Source organism: Pristiophorus japonicus, unplaced genomic scaffold (genome assembly GCF_044704955.1).
Source record: "Pristiophorus japonicus isolate sPriJap1 unplaced genomic scaffold, sPriJap1.hap1 HAP1_SCAFFOLD_1180, whole genome shotgun sequence".
Lineage (NCBI taxonomy): Eukaryota > Metazoa > Chordata > Chondrichthyes > Pristiophoridae > Pristiophorus > Pristiophorus japonicus.
In genome coordinates this window covers 32,729-49,979 of record NW_027250843.1, presented here as the reverse complement: position 1 = coordinate 49,979, position 17,251 = coordinate 32,729, and the positions used below count along the sequence as shown (strand labels likewise).

The 17,251-nt window shown below is 52.1% G+C and overlaps 2 protein-coding genes across 2 annotated transcripts in view; one reads left to right on the top strand and one right to left on the bottom strand.

Annotated features, from left to right (window-relative positions):
- Positions 1-17,251, bottom strand: part of LOC139242058 (Fanconi anemia core complex-associated protein 24-like) — a 73,759-nt gene that overhangs the window by 24,803 nt on the left and 31,705 nt on the right. The window lies entirely within an intron of this gene.
- LOC139242060 (uncharacterized) lies at positions 856-16,545 on the top strand. Its single transcript, XM_070870207.1, has 7 exons — positions 856-859; positions 2,969-3,177; positions 4,237-4,335; positions 10,221-10,322; positions 10,814-10,924; positions 12,296-12,443; positions 14,235-16,545. The coding sequence occupies exons 1-7, from the start codon at positions 856-858 to the stop codon at positions 15,380-15,382; spliced, it is 1,821 nt and encodes a 606-aa protein (XP_070726308.1). The 3' UTR covers positions 15,383-16,545.

Below are 17,251 nucleotides of genomic sequence, written 5' to 3'. Positions count from 1 at the left end.
GCCCCTCCGACAGTGCGGCGCTCCCTCAGCACTGCCCCTCCGACAGTGTGGCGCTCCCTCAGCACTGCCCCTCCGACAGTGTGGTGCTCCCTCAGCACTGCCCCTCCGACAGTGTGGTGCTCCCTCAGTACTGCCCCTCCGACAGTGTGGTGCTCCCTCAGTACTGCACTGCAGTTAAATAGGTTGTCTGTGCAATGTCTCTCACTCCTGGAGAATACTCACTTGGTTGAAGATCCCAAAGATTCTCCATTGTACCCCCGCAAGAATCTACACGTTGTAATATTCTCGGTAATGAACTGCAGATGATTTCGTTATTAGACGTGCAGCAACAGTTCTGTTTATAAACGTATAACTGCTGTTACAGGAAATGCACAAAGACTGACTGAGTAACCATTCAGCTGAGGGCCATACCCTCCCCCCACCTTTTTTTAGACCAGTGAGGTTGCTCCTTCCCTCTGCATTGTTTGGGCTGCAGCAGGGATGCCTCAATTAGCTTCAGTGACCTCGGTTAGGGAGGGAGAGAAAGCTGCCAGAATTTCCGCTCCCAATCACACTTTCCAGCTCTGCTCACAGTGGATATTGGCCGAGCACAGGATGAGGCTCGGCTGCGATGGTTCCCATGGTGGAACATCTGACTGAGACTCAGTCTGGAGATTTGTATGCAACAGGGTGTTGCGGCACTGGGCTCTCAATCACCGACACTGAGCCCCCTCGATTGCTGATTTCCCAACTCCTGGACCCCTGTGTCACAACATAGACTCCACCCTCAGGCCGGAGGGAAGGGTTCCGCAGGGAGTCCTGCAGACCGGGGGTGGGGGAGGTAATTGGAAGCTGTCTGAGCGATGCTGAGTGAGCATGGGTGGGTTAATGCGAGCGAGGGAATTCATTCAGAATTTTCTGCAGGATTCACTGAGCTGTGACCCACCTCCCAGGAGAGTCTGTCAGAGTCTGTGCCTGCCCCAGGGAGCCTCCCTGGTTAGAGAGTCTCGGGCTCTACCTGTTTATATCAAGTGTAATGGACAATTAGAAAATAAGTTTGTTTCTTGCTTTGATTTCCTGGATCAGGCACCGGAGTGGAGTCCGTTTGACTCAGAGTCCTGGATCGAACGCTGTAATCATGTTACAATTGTAGAATGGCTGCACCATAACTGGCTCCTGCTGCTCACCCAACCAATCGTATTCTTGGGACTTTTTGCTACGTTAAAGGCGCTATATAAATACAAATTGTTGTTAAATTCAAAGAAGCAATTCCAGAAAATCAGTCAATTACCTTCCCATCCTTTGACCAGCCTGTGTCCTGCTCTCCTCCCATCTCCCCTCCCCTTAACCCCCCCTCCCCCCATCTCCCTTAACCCCCCCTCCCCCCATCTCCCTTAACCCCCCCCTCCCTTAACCCCCCCTCCCCCCAAACCCCCCATCTCCCTTAACCCCCCCTCCCCCCAAACCCCCCATCTCCCTTAACCCCCCCTCCCCTCCCATCTCCCCTTAACCCCCCCTCCCCTCCCCTCCCCTCCCCATCTCCCCTTAACCCCCCCATCTCCCCTTAACCCCCCCTCCCCCATTAACCCACCCCTCCCCCATTAACCCCCCCTCCCCTCCCCATCTCCCCTTAACCCCCCCTCCCCTCCCCATCTCCCCTTAACCCCCCCTCCCCTCATCTCCCCTTAAACCCCCCTCCCCCCATCTCCCCTTAATCCCCCCATCTCCCCTTAACCCCCCCTCCCCCATCTCCCCTTAACCCCCCCTCCCCCCCCTCCCCCCATAACCCCCCCTCCCCCATCTCCCCTTAACCCCCCCTCCCCCCCCTAACCCCCCCTCCCCCAAACCCCCCCACCCCCTTAACCCCCCCTCCCCTTAACCCCCCCCATCTCCCCTTAACCCCCCCTCCCCCCATCTCCCTTAAACCCCCCTCCCCCCATCTCCATTAACCCCCCCTCCCATCCCATCTCCCCTTAACCCCCCATCTCCCCTTAACCCCCCATCTCCCCTTAACCCCCCATCTCCCCTTAACCCCCCCTCCCCTCATCTCCCCTTAAACCCCCCTCCCCCCATCTCCCCTTAATCCCCCCATCTCCCCTTAACCCCCCCCTCCCCCATCTCCCCTTAACCCCCCCTCCCCCATCTCCCCCCCTCCCCCCATAACCCCCCCTCCCCCTATAACCCCTCTCCCCCATCTCCCCTTAACCCCCCCACCCCCTTAACCCCCCATCTCCCCTTAACCCCCCCTCCCCCCATCTCCCTTAAACCCCCCTCCCCCCATCTCCCTTAAACCCCCCTCCCCCCATCTCCCTTAACCCCCCCTCCCCCCATCTCCCTTAACCCCCCCTCCCCCATCTCCCTTAACCCCCCCTCCCCCCATCTCCCTTAACCCCCCCTCCCCCATCTCCCTTAACCCCCCCTCCCCCATCTCCCTTAACCCCCCTATCTCCCTTACCCCCCCATCTCCCTTAACCCCTCCCGTCTCCCCTTAACCCCCCCAAACCCCCGTCTCCCCCTCCCCATCTCCCCTTAACCCCCCCTCCCACTCCCCATAACCCCCCCTCCCACTAACTCCCCCTTGACCCCCCCACCCCCTTCTCCCCTTAACCCCCCCACCCCCATCTCCCCATAACCCCCCCACCCTCAAACCCTCATCTCCCCTTAACCGCCCCTCCCCCCATCTCTCCATAACCTCCCCCCCATCTCTCCTTAACCTCCCCCCCCCCATCTCTCCTTAACCTCCCCCCATAACCCCCCCTCTCCCCTTTAACACTGCTCCACCCCCTCCCCCCTTTTACCCCCTCCCCCCTTTTACCCCCTCCCCCCTTTACCACCATTTCCCGTGCCCCCTTCCCACCCCTCCGCTGAGCCTGGCTGGGATTGAGGGAGACAGTACAGACTGGAGCCCAAATCTGAGACTTGTCTGGTCCGTACGACCACCCCAAGGGGGTACTCACTAATCGTCCCCTGTTTAATTCCCCCCCTGCAGTTTGCCTGGAGGGACGGGAGACTGCGATCCCCGAGCGCGGTGCGCTGCCGCTACGTCTGATCGCCACCGGGTTGTGGAGCAGTGTGACGAGACGCTGTCCCGAGCATTACGAGAGAGTCCTGGACTTTGTGAAGATGATCTGGCAGCAGGCTGCGGGCCTCATCACTTACCGGCATTACCTCAAGCTCTGCATTGCTTTCAAAGCCAAGGTACGATCTGGGCAATTCCGAGCGGTGTTACTGGTGAAGGAGAATGTAAAACTCTGCTAATACTTAATACTTAATACTCTGCTAATAACCCGTCACTGCACTAATCCCAGCTGGGCACTGACCAACCCAGGGTCATACCCCACACCCAGGGGACTGAGTGCTGGGGAGGGGAGGGGAGGCAATCAGGAACAGCAAAGGCTGAGAAGTCTGCCAGGATAATGTCGCATGACCAAGAGTGGCGTTGGATCAGCAAAACAGACCGAGGAGCGCTGGGCAGGAAATTCACCCCCAACCCGCCGTGTATCACACCCCGAGACCCCCCATATATCACACCCCGAGACCCCCATATATCATACCCCGAACCCCCCGTATATCACACCCCGAGACCCCCCGTGTATCACACCCCGAGACCCCCCCATATATCACACCCCGAGACCCCCCGTATATCACACCCCGAGACCCCCCGTATATCACACCCCGAGACCCCCCATATATCACACCCCGAGACCCCCCATATATCACACCCCGAGACCCCCCATATATCACACCCCGAGACCCCCCGTGTATCACACCCCGAACCCCCCGTATATCACACCCCGAACCCCCCGTGTATCACACCCCGAACCCCCCGTGTATCACACCCCGAACCCCCCGTGTATCACACCCCGAACCCCCCGTATATCACACCCCGAACCCCCCATATTTCATACCCCGAGACCCCCCGTGTATCACACCCCGAACCCCCCGTATATCACACCCCGAACCCCCCGTATATCACACCCCGAACCCCCCGTGTATCACACCCCGAACCCCCCGTGTATCACACCCCGAACCCCCCATATTTCATACCCCGAGACCCCTCCCGTGTATCACACCCCGAACCCCCCATATATCACACCCCGAGACCCCCCATATATCATACCCCGAACCCCCCGTATATTACACCGCAAGACCCCCCATATATCACATCCCGGGAGGGCTGTATAAATGTTTGCTCTTTTTCCTGTGTGACGAGGTGCGATACCAACAGGATATTTCTGAACTCCTTTCCCTGTGCAGCTGGTGATGGAGATGTTTGTGCAGCGACGGAGCTTGTTGGACATCCTTCAGACTCTAGACCGATACTTCCCCCGTCAGGTTCCCGGCCACCCCAGGGCGGTGAGTTTGTGTGTGTGGATTGTGCCCGACGGAGGCTCCTCTCCCCGGTTACTGGGGAGGTGCTAGAGCCCTCGGCTTCTTCGTAACTGAGGGCCAGAAATGGCCACAAGCTTGTCAGCGGCTCTCGCCCGGTCTGCGTTTGGATATTGCTGTACACGCTCAATCCCCCGCCCCTTCCTGTCCTTTTTCTGACAGACTTCTCCCCACAACTCTTTTGGGGGAACAAAATAAACGTTAGATCAAGTGCCCCCCGATCTGCCCCTTTTTCTAATAAATGTTTTTTTTTTGTTTTGTTTATTGGGGGGGCTTTAATATCATAAATTTAGACTTCTCCCCACAAACTGTTGATTGTTGCTTCACCTGCAGTATGTGATTGTGTGCACACAGCAGCTGCTGAAAGTGATACCTGTGTGGGACAGGGGCAGTGTGTGTCGGGGACTGGCGCTGTCTGTGTGTCTGTGGGACAGGGTCTGTGTGTCTGGGGGACAGGGTCCGTGTGTCTGGGGGACAGGGTCCGTGTGTCTGGGGGACTGAAGCTGTGTGTGTGTGTCTGGGGGACTGAAGCTGTGTGTGTGTGTGTGTCTGGGGGACAGGGTCCGTGTGTCTGGGGGACTGAAGCTGTGTGTGTGTGTCTGGGGGACAGGGTCCGTGTGTCTGGGGGACTGAAGCTGTGTGTGTGTGTCTGGGGGACAGGGTCCGTGTGTCTGGGGGACAGGGTCCGTGGTTCTGGGGTACAGGGTCTGTGTATTTGCGGGACGGGGTCCGTGTGAGTGCAGCTTTTCGTGAGCGTTTTTTTGGGTGAGCGATCATTGGGGCGGTATGTGGGCGAGATGCCGAAAGTAACGCTCGGCGATAATCTGGACGGTATTTGGGCGATGGTTTCCATTATAAACAGGCTTCTGGGTGGTTCACGACTGATGACGTCAGATTTTGAAAAAAAGAATATGGGCGGGCGGTTCAGCTAATTCCCAGCGTTAACTGTGTGCCGAAAGTTACGCCGGCGATAAATGGGCAATAATTGGGTGTTAGTTTCTATTTGAATCAAATATGGGTGTTAAACTCAATCTCAGCGGTTAAATGGGTGGTAACTGGGTGATCCCGATGGAAAGTCCAGCCCCATTGTCACAGACTCCACATTACACAAGTATGTATGAATGGTGAATTTACTACATTGTTTTTATTCATTCAATAGCCACTCTGTTGGCAATGAATAAGTAACCAGTTGAAATGTATATATAAAAAATATAATTGAATATCATAAAAATGTTGCATTTCAAGAAAAAAATAATTTTAAAATTGTAGAGAAACATTAAATTTACTCTTGGAAAAAAGTAACAGTTTTCTGCAGAGACTGCATCATGTGTAAATTAATGGGCATTTAGGAAAGGTCATACTGTTCTCAGTGCTGTGTTGTGAGTGGTAAAGCTGACAGTATTTTCCTGATCCCTCTTCTGCTTCCACAGTGACTGACTCTGATATTGGTACAGCAGAGAGAGAGAAAAAAATCATATCTTTGAAAGCACCAATCTTTCAAAATTTGATGGGCACTGTGAGAAATCGGGATGTTAATCTTGACACTATTATTTTATTTTAACAATAACCAAAACAAATGCGAGCTTCAGACTGCTGGCTGAGTTCGGTCTGGATTATAGGATTTCAGCCTCACCAGCAGAAATCTGATCAATCAGGACTCACCTGCAATTACACTCATTTAACACTTCTTAAGTGGTTTGATGGCCACTTAACTATTGCAGTAAGGGCCAAGAATGTTAATCGTGCTCAAAATATCAGGAAATAAATTAAACGCAGCACTGAAATTGCACAGCATGGTTTACTAACAATGTTATTACCTCAGGTGCTAGACCCTAAGCAAGGAGTATAAGCAATGTCCGAGTTTTGAAATCAGAAACCAAGATTAAAGTACAATCCAAACTTTACCGATTGAATGCATCTGCGTAGGTTGTATTAAAAACTGTGGGGCAATAATGCAATAACATTTGCAAACTGTGTCATGTCATGTGACTTGACATGAATGGGAAATGTGAGTTTATTCACTTTGGTAGAAAGATTAGAAAAACAGAATATTTTTTAAATGGTGAGAAACTTTTAAATGTTGGTGTTCAGAGAGATTTGGGTATCCTTGTGCAAGAAACCCAGAAAGCTAGCATGCAGGTACAGCAAGCAAATAGTATGTTGTCCTTTATTGCAAGGGGGAGTATAAGAGTAAGGAAGTCTTGCTACAATTGTACAGGACCTTGGTGAGACTACACCTGGAGTACTGTGTACAGTTCTAGTCTCCTTATCTAAGGAAGAATATACTTGCCTTGGTGGTTCACAAGATTGATTCCTGGGATGAGAGATTGTGTAGAATGGCCCTATACTCTCTGGAGTTTAGAAGAATGAGAGGTGATCTCATTGAAACATACAAGATTCTGAAGGGGATTGACAGGGTACTGATCGGTTGTTTCCCCAGGTCTAGAACTAGGGGTCACAGTCTCAGGATAAGGTGTAGGCCATTTAAGACAGAGATTAGGAGGAATGTTTTCATTCAGAGGGTTGTGAATCTTTGGAATTCTCTTCCCCATAGGGCTGTAGATGCTGAGTCTCTGAGTATATTCAAGGCTGAGATGGATAGATTTTTGGAGTCAGAACTTAAAGCTACAATGACCCATATTTTGTCGCAAAATATCTTCACGAAAGAAACTAGCATGCAAAACAAATCCCATTTCAAAGAAAAATTTGTTATAAAATGTTTTCCAATGAAGAAGAAGAAGAAATAAAAGCTGAAAGTGCTAGAAATACTCAGCAGGTCAGGCAGCATCTGTGAAGCGAGAAATAGAGTTAACATTTCAGGTCGGTCATTGACCTGAAAAGTTAACTCGGTTTCTCTCTTCACAGATGCTGCCTGAAAAGAACGTAAGGACATAAGAATTAGGAGCAGGAGTGGACTATGGGGCTCCTCGGGCCTGCTCCGCCATTCAATGAGTTCATGGCTGATCTGATCATGGACTCGGCTCCACTTCCCCGCCCGCTCCCCATGACCCCTTATTCCCTTATCGTTTAAGAAACTGTCTATTTCTGACTTAAATTTATTTAATGTCCCAGCTTCCACAGCTCTCTGAGGCAGCGAATTCCACAGATCCACAACCCTCTGAGAGAAGAAATTTCTCCTCATCTCAGTTTTAAATGGGCGGCCCCTTATTCTAAGATCATGCCCTCTAGTTCTAGTCTCCCCTATCAGTGGAAACATCCTCTCTGCATCCACCTTGTCAAGCCCCCTCATAATCTTGTATGTTTCTATAAGATCACCTCTCATTCTTCTGAATTCCAATGAGTAGAGGCCCAACCTACTCAACCTTTCCTCAGAAATCAATCCCCTCATCCTCGGAATCAACCTAGTGAACCTTCTCTGAACTGGCTCCACAGCAAGTATATCCTTTCGTAAATATGGAAACCAAAACTGCACGCAGTATTCCCGGTGTGGCCTCACCAATACCCTGTACAGCTGTAACAAGACTTCCCTGCTTTTATACTCCATCCCCTTTGCAATAAAGGCCAAGATACCATTGGTCTTCCTGATCACTTGCTGTACCTGCATACTATCCTTTTGTGTTTCATGCACAAGTACCCCCAGGTCTCGCTGTACTGCAGCACTTTGCAATCTTTCTCCATTTAAATAATGCTCTTTGATTTTTTCTGCCAAAGTGCATAACCTCACACTTTCCAACATTATACTCCATCTGCCAAATTTTTGCCCATTCACTTAGCCTGTCTATGTCCTGTTGCAGATTTTTTGTGTCCTCCTCACACATTGCTTTTCCTCCCATCTTTGTATTGTCAGCAAACTTGGCTATGTTACACTCTGTCCCTTTCTCCAAGTCGTTAATATAGATTGTAAATAGTTGGGGTCCCAGCACTGATCCCTGCAGCACCCCACTGGTTACTGAGTATCTTCAGCACTGTTTTTATTTTAGATTTCCAGCATCTGCAGTATTTTGAAGAAATAAAAGCTGGCAGTTGCTGCACTGGTGATGCTGACCTCTGCTGTTCGCTCTTGGTTTATGTGCCAGCAGCAAGAAACAAAACGTGCAGCTCAGCAATGCAAGTACGCAAGCCATACGCGCTCCTATTTATTGATCTTTTCAAGATGGTTTTCAAGCAGGTTTGTTTTGGACTTAACTTCTTTAATGGAGATCTTTAGAAATTGAATTACTGAGGAAATTATATAGCTTTAATGAAGTAGTTTTATATGCCACAACTTTGATAACTGCCTCAACAATTTGTGTGAAAAAATTGTTACTTTTAATAATTCCTTTTAAAAAAAAAACTATATATAATTAACCTAATCTCTTCATAACATTGCTGAGACCCACCATTTTGAACTCAGGATTACAAGCCAATTACAAGGATTACAAGCCAATGTTGTCTCATCATGTAATTGGTAGAGCATTGCCATATATTTATTTTTTATCGATTAAATAAAGACAATGAAAAATAGATCATACTGTTTGAAATTGAGAAGGATAAGCATTGTGATAAGTGTGTCTGTTTTTAAAAAAAAAAGGTCTCAGACAGGCTACATTTATGGCACTTATCTTTGTCAGAGATGCAAAATATCTAATTATGCATGTAAGAACTGTATGATATATACTTGTAAGACTGTATATGTCCAATTCTAGTCATCATGTTATAAAAAGGATATTATCATCATCGGCAGTCACTCGAACGAGGATGACTTGCTTCCACACCAAAAGGGACAAATTCACAGATGTTTCAATGAAGGACCCGATATTGCATTCCTGAACTCCAATCAAAGGGGTGGAAGATGCCTGTGATTGGATTTTTTTTAATGTGTGGTGACCGTTGCACATCAGCCACCATACGGGCTTGACAGAGCTAGGCCTTTATCCAGTGGCCTTCATTGCGAGAGGGATGGAGTACAAAAGCAGGGAGGTCCTGCTGCAACTGTACAGTGTATTGGTGAGGCCGCACCTGGAGTACTGTGTACAGTTTTGGTCACCTTACTTAAGGAAGGATATACTGGCTTTGGAGGGGGTACAGAGACGATTCACTAGGCTGATTCCGGAGATGAGGGGTTTACCTTATGATGATAGATTGAGTAGACTGGGTCTTTACTCGTTGGAGTTCAGAAGGATGAGGGGTGATCTAATAAAAACATTTAAAATAATGAAAGGGATAGACAAGATAGAGGCAGAGGTTGTTTCCACTGGTCGGGGAGACTAGAACTAGGGGGCACAGCCTCAAAATACGGGGGAGCCAATTTAAAACCGAGTTGAGAAGGAATTTCTTCTCCCAGAGGGTTGTGAATCTATGGAATTCTCTGCCCAAGGAAGCAGTTGAGGCTAGCTCATTGAATGTATTCAAATCACAGATAGATAGATTTTTAACCAATGAGGGAATTAAGGGTTATGGGGAGCGGGCGGGTAAGTGGAGCTGAGTCCACGGCCAGATCAGCCATGATCTTATTGACTGGCGGAGCAGGCTCAAGGGGCTAGATGGCCTACTCCTGTTCCTAATTCTTATGTTCTTATGTTCTAGGGGAATCAAGACTAATGGAGATTGGGCAGGAAAGTGGAGTTGAGATCAATGATTAGCCATGATCTTATTGAATGGCGGAGCAGGCTCGAGGGGCCGTATGGCCTACTCCTGCTCCTATTTCTTATGTGTGTCTGTGGGACGGGGTCTGTGGGACGGGGTCCGTGTGTCTGTGGGACGGGGTCCGTGTGTCGGTGGGTCGGGGTCCGTGTGTCGGGGTCCGTGTGTCTGTGGGACGGGGTCCGTGTGTCTGTGGGACGGGGTCCGTGTGTCTGTGGGACAGGGTCTGGCTCTGCGGTGATGTAACCATCGGTTATGTTTCCCCACAGACTAGGAGAGACGCTGTGAGAGAGCGACAGTGCCTGCTGCAGTTCCGTAAACAGGTTCTGCTGTTGATCCGGGATGAGGAGTACCGGGAGCAGTACCTGCAGGTAAGAGTGGGCCCCTCTGACAATGCAACGCTCCCTCAGTACTGTCCCTCCGACAGTGCAGCACTCCCTCAGTACTGCCCCTCCGACAGTGTAGCACTCCCTCAGTACTGCTCCTCCGACAGTGCAGCACTCCCTCAGTACTACACTGAACTGTCAGCCTGACTTTTGTACTCAAGTTCCTGGAGTGGTACTTGAACCCACGAGCTTCTGACTGAGAGCCGCGGGTGCTGCCCACTGAGCCAGAATTTGTATCTGCAAATGTGGTGCAGCCCTCAAACCCCTCTCACATTGTTCTTCGATCGGAACCCGTGAGTTGGAGCCGCTCATTCCGTTGCTTCAGTCAGTGTTGCCCGAGACGCCTCTGACCCTTGGTCTCGATCAGACCCCGCTCCGTGTGTACGTTTGGAGAACGTGTTCCTCAGCTGTGAGTCCAATCACAATGGAGCAGACTTGGGTGAAATGACTGTGTGTTCCCACTGTTTGCACTCTAGGATGAGCTGGAGGAGGAGTACGGCAACCTGTTCATGGCTGCAGCTCAGCGACTGCTGTGGGAGTTCCTGGAGCGGCTGGAGAGCGCCCTACCCCAGCCCAGGATCAACCAGGTAACCGGCACAGAGACACCGTCTCTTCCCCGCCCCACCCACAGACTCCTGCCCACAGAGACCCCCCTCCCGCCCATCCCCCTCCCTCCCTACAGACCCACTCCGTCCCTGCCCATAGACCCCTGCCCACAGACCCCTACCCACAGAGACCCCACTCCCGCCCATCCCCCTCCCTCCCTACAGACCCACTCCGTCCCTGCCCACAGAGACCCCCCTCCCGCCCATCCCCCTCCCTCCCTGCCCACAGACCCACTCCGTCCCTGCCCATAGACTCCTACCCACAGAGACCCCCCTCCCGCCCATCCCCCTCCCTCCCTGCCCACAGAACCACTCCGTCCCTGCCCACAGAGACCCCCCTCCCTCCCTGCCCACAGACCCACTCCGTCCCTGCCCATAGACTCCTACCCACAGAGACCCCCCTCCCGCCCATCCCCCTCCCTCCCTGCCCACAGACCCACTCTGTCCCTGCCCACAGAGACCCCCCTCCCTCCCTGCCCACAGACCCACTCCGTCCCTGCCCATAGACTCCTACCCACAGAGACCCCCCTCCCGCCCATCCCCCTCCCTCCCTGCCCACAGACCCACTCCGTCCCTGCCCACAGACCCACTCCGTCCCTGCCCATAGACTCCTACCCACAGACCCACTCCGTCCCTGCCCACAGACCCCTACCCACAGAGATCCCCCTCCCTCCCTGCCGACAGACCCACTCCGTCCCTGCCCATAGACTCCTACCCACAGACCCACTCCGTCCCTGCCCACAGAGACCCCCCTCCTGCCCATCCCCCTCCCTCCCTGCCCACAGACCCACTCCGTCCCTACCCACAGAGACCCCACTCCCGCCCATCCCCCTCCCTCCCTACAGACCCACTCCCTCCCTCCCTGCCCACAGACCCACTCTGTCCCTGCCCAAAGAGCCCCCCGCCCTGCCCACAGACCCCTGCCCATAGAGGGCACCCCCCCGACCCACAGGGAAACCACTCGCCTCTGTCTGACCACCCTGTGTAGAAGTTGCACTCTCACCCTCCAGTCCAGGAGAGCGAGTTATATACGGGTGCAATGTGCCCACTGCTTACGGCCGTATCAGACCATAGCAGCCGGGTATCCCCTGTCCGTCCGCACCTCCCACACTAACACAGCACTCGGGGTTCATTCATTCTCTGGTTCTATCCCACCCCACCAACTTTATCAGCTCCGTGTCACCCTGAAAGTTGGAGGGTGGGTGGGGGTTATAGAAACCATTTCTCCCCCTCCACCCGCGGCCCTTTCGCTATGCTTGCTACCCCGAGTGTTACACCCCCTCGGGAGGAGGGGTGATGGGGGGGGGGGGCGCGCAACAGGAAAGTAACACTTTGTCCCCATTGCTTCGCCAGCTGCTGAGCGCCTGTGTGGACGTGCGATGCCTGTCCCCGGGGGAACAAGCTCTCGTCTCTGTCCTGCTCGACCCTCCCACGTCTGTTCCCGATGTTCTGCTCGCACTCGTGCAGCAAATCCGACAGCAGCACAGGCTGGACCAGCGCGGTGAGTTCAACAACGCTGTCGTCTTTTACTGTCGCTGCCTGGCCCACCCAGCAGTGCAGGAGGGTGCGTGGTGGCCTGGTTCTGTTACTGGGCTGCTAATCAAGGGATTGAGTTCAAATCCCACCACGGGCAGTTGGAGAATTTGAATTCCGTTTATAAAAAAAAAAAATCTGTTGATAAAAAGTTGGTGCCAGTAAAAGTGACCGTGAAGCTGTCGGATTGTCGTAAAATCCCAACTGGTTCACCGCCGCCCTTACCCCGTCTGGGCCTATAGGTGACTCCAGTCCCACACCAACGCGCTTGACTCTAAACTGCCCTCTGGAGTGGTCTAGCGAGACACTCCATTGAAACCATCATCATAGGTGGTCCCTCGAACGAGGATGACTTGCTTCCACACCAAAAGATGTTTCAATGAAGAACCCGATATTCCAGTCCTGAATTACCGCCTTTGGGAGGAAGCTACGTGGACTCTGTTCCGGTTTAAGTCTAAATCCTAATATGGTGGTGTAATTAGAGTTAAGTATTTACAGGTCAAATTGCATTTTGAATTTTAAGTGGGGTTTAACCTCAAATAAGATAAAGTAAGACCCGGCATCGCCTCGGCAGCGGCTACAGACACAACAACGGCTCACGCAGCCCGGTCAAACTTGCAAAATCCTCCTCACCAACATCTGGAGACTTGTACCAAAATTGGGAGAGCTGTCCCACAGCCTGGTCAAGCAACAGCCCGACATAGTCATACTCACAGAATTATACCTTTCAGCCAATGTCCCAGATTCCGCTATCAGTTGTACCCAAGGCAACTATGGATGGGCAATAAATGTTGGTCTTGCCAGCGGTGCTCACCTCCCGAGAATGAATGTGTTAAACCCTGGAGACAGACGTGCTCAGTGCAAGTGAAGCTTCCTCTCCACCCTAGTCCAGACAGACACGTGGCAGATGACGTTTAGTGCAGGGAAGTGTGAAGCCACACATTTTGGTAGGAATAATGTGAGGGAATATTTTTTTTTAAAAAGGGTACAATTTTAACGGGGGTGTGGGAACAGAGAGACCTGGGGTTGTATGTACACAAATCTTTGAAGGGGGCAGGACAAGTTGAGAAGGTTGTTAAAAAGGCTTTACTCTGTATCTAACCCGTGCTGTACCTGCCCTGGGAGTGTTTGATGGGACAATTTAGAGGGAGCTTTACTCTGTATCTAACCCCGTGCTGTACCTGCCCTGGGAGTGTTTGATGGGACAGTGTAGAGAGAGCTTTACTCTGTATCTAACCCCCTGTACCTGCCCTGGGAGTGTTTGATGGGACAGTGTAGAGGGAGCTTTACTCTGTATCTAACCCCCTGTACCTGCCCTGGGAGTGTTTGATGGGACAGTGTAGAGGGAGCTTTACTCTGTATCTAACCCCGTGCTGTACCTGCCCTGGGAGTGTTTGATGGGGCAGGGTAGAGAGAGCTTTACTCTGTATCTAACCCCGTGCTGTACCTGCCCTGGGAGTGTTTGATGGGGCAGGGTAGAGAGAGCTTTACTCTGTATCTAACCTCGTGCTGTTACCTGCCTTGGGAGTGTTTGATGGGGCAGGGTAGAGAGAGCTTTACTCTGTATCTAACCTCGTGCTGTACCTGCCCTGGGAGTGTTTGATGGGACAGTGTAGAGGGAGCTTTACTCTGTATCTAACCTCGTGCTGTACCTGCCACACTGACGGGTTTCACTTTGTTGAACGCAACTCTCACCAAACATGTTTAGTAACAGACACAATGCCAATGCACCGATGACTAAATGCATATTGTGTTTTAGATCCCAGTCGGACAGGCAGTGAGACGGGGTCTGGAATTCCCGGGATCAGCTCCGCTGAATCTGTCCGGAGTGGAGGCTGTCGTGCTGGAGCGGAACACGTGACCCCTGACCCTCGGGTGGAGGGACAAGGGAACAATCCTGAGCCAACCTGTGGCAGTGAGAGACATCGGAACGGGCGGAGAGCGGCGATGAGAGCGCGGCAGGCAAGGGTCCACCGACCTGGTACAGCAAATGGAGGAGGGAAAACTGTGAACCGGAACAACGCAGCCAGTCAGCACGGCGTTGGGGGTGGTACAGGCCTCGGCCCAGCCCCCGGCAGGAAGCGGTATCCCTGGAGAAACACACCAGGAAGGGAGCACCATAGGGAGACGATCGGGTCCGCTGTGGGTCAAGGCCAACACCTGGTCTTCTCTGCTCTACACTTTGACCAGTCGTGCGATGAACAGTTTGAGGACCAGCTGATGCCAATGCTGTCCCCTCCTGACCCACTGCAATCTCAAGGTAACCTGCACAGCACCAGCCCAGTCCCAGCCTGGACCCACCCCCAGATCCAGGCCACCGAGCCTCAGTCTCAGCCACTCAGGCCCCCAGGACTGCGGCTAATCTCCGATCGTGCCACCGGCAAATGCCCCCCTGGCACGGCTTGGCCCGGCCAGGCACCTTCCAGCGGCCCACCTCAGACTGGTTTGGCGACAGTGAATCAGACTCCAGGAAACGGCATCGGCCTGCAGGTCTTGGCAGCAGCTCCTGTGTCTCGGGAGGTCCAAGAGCAACTTGCACATTCTGCGCTGTTCCAGCCCCAGGTTCACCTGCTCAGACTGAGTGTTGACCCGAGCGGTCAGCCCACCATGCCCGAGAGGCGGGGGTTACAGAGAGAGGATCGGGGCAGAGGCGGGGGCTATTGCCAGCTGGGCGGGGCAGCTAACTGGGCAGGTCCGGGACTAGGGCAGAATCCACCCCCCGGGCGATGGAACCTGCGGGAAAGACCCTGGAAATGGCGGCTGAAGGCCGCTGAGGAACAGGCGATGATGCTGCTCAACTACTCCGGCGCAAGTCTGCTCTTCTCCAGCGAGGACTCCACGCAGTCCGACGCCAGCGACTACGAATACTTCCCATTCTGCAGCCAACTGAATCTGTCGGGCAGGTAGGGCAGGTACCGGAGGAGGAACGGGCTCGGCCAGTTCATTGGCTCTGTGTAGACCGCTCACTCACACGTGGTGGTCAAGCACAAAACAATAGCCACAAAGGCTGGTGGAATGTTAGCCTTTGTAATTAGAGGGCTGGAATATAAAGGGAAGTTTTGCTACAGCTATACAAAGCCCTGGTTAGACCACACCTGGAGCACGGTGTACAGGTCTGGGCACCACGCCTTAGGAAGGATATATTGGCCTTGGAAGGAAGATTCACCAGAATGTTATCAGGGCTCCAGGGTTAGACTGTGAGGAGAGATTACATTAACTAGCCTTGTATTCCCAGGAATGTACAAGGTTAAAGGCTGACCTGATTGAGGTTTTTAGGATTGTGAAAGGAATTGATGGGGTGGACAGAGAGAAGCTTTGTCCGCTGGTGGGGGAGTCTCGGACAAGGAGACACAACCTTAAAATCAGAGCTAGGCCATTTGGAGAGAAGTTAAGAAACACTTCTTCACACAAAAGGCGGTGGCAGTCTGGAACTCGCTCCCACAAAAAAAGTTGCTAACTCAATTAATAATTTTAAGTCTGAGATATGGCAGCTCACCACCACCTTCTCAAGGGCCATTAGGGATGGGCAATAAATACCGGCCTTGCCAGCGACGCCCACATCCCAGAATGAATTTTTTTAAATAATAGAGGTACTTGAAAACATGGTCTCTATCCCAGGGAATCGATGATGATTTTAATGCTTGTCCTAAACTGAACGACACACTCCAGCTTTACTGTGGCGGATATTATAAAAATTATGTAATTTATTAAATTATTCTATACAGAAACTCTTGTCCTCTTAATTCTGCCGCTGGGATTTAATCCGATTCCCACCGATTGTTTGAGAATTTCATTTTTTTCCTTCACCAAACTTACTTCTCTCGTATAGACACAGTTTACATTCCCATCGCCCTGAAACTCTTGTTCCCATTAAAGGCACCGGGATATGTTCCCAGGACAGACTGTTTGCCACTCATACCCAGTGCCATGATGGACAGCTTACCTGTGCCAATTGCTCATGCCAGGCCCTTTACCCACAGCACAAGAGCTGGCGCCCAGCCCCTCAGTACACCCAGCACATGCTATGGTGGCTCACACAGGAACAATGTACTGATATCTAGGGTGGCAAAGACCAGGGAACTGTACCCACTGGGGTGGGAGGGGAGGGGGAGGGGGGCCAGGAGGGAACTGTACACCCCCCCCCCCCCCATCGGGGGGAACTGCACCACTGTAAAGGAAGCAACAGATTTAGCTTTGATAATCCAGAATTGTACACACACACACACACTCACACTCACTAGTATACCCTTGGCTCAGTAACAGCCAATCGAGGCCAACACTCCCAGTGCCGAGGGGACTATTTCAAAGAAGAGCAGGGGAGTTCTCCCCAGTGTTCTGGCCAATATTTATCCCTCAATCAACATCGTAAAAACAGATGATCTGGTTGAGATCACATTTCTGTTATTGGAATCTTGCAGAGCGCAAATTGGCTGCTGCGTTTCTTGTATTACAACAGTGACTACGCTCCAAAAGTACTTGATTGGCTGTAAAACACTTTGGGATGTCCTGAGGTTGTGAAAGGCGATGTAGAAGTACAAGTCTTTAACCGATGCCAAATAAAAGCCCCCATCGGAGACCACCCCCGCCCCCAAATATGTGCTGGGTTCATCATCAAGTATCTACCCCATGAGGTTATGGCCTCTTATAGGAGCAGGAATAGGCCATTCAGCCCCTCCAGCTGTTCCGCCATTCAATAAGATCACAGCTGATCTGTGGCCTAACTCCCTATCATCATCATAGGCAGTCCCTCGAAATCGAGGAAGGCTTACTTCCATT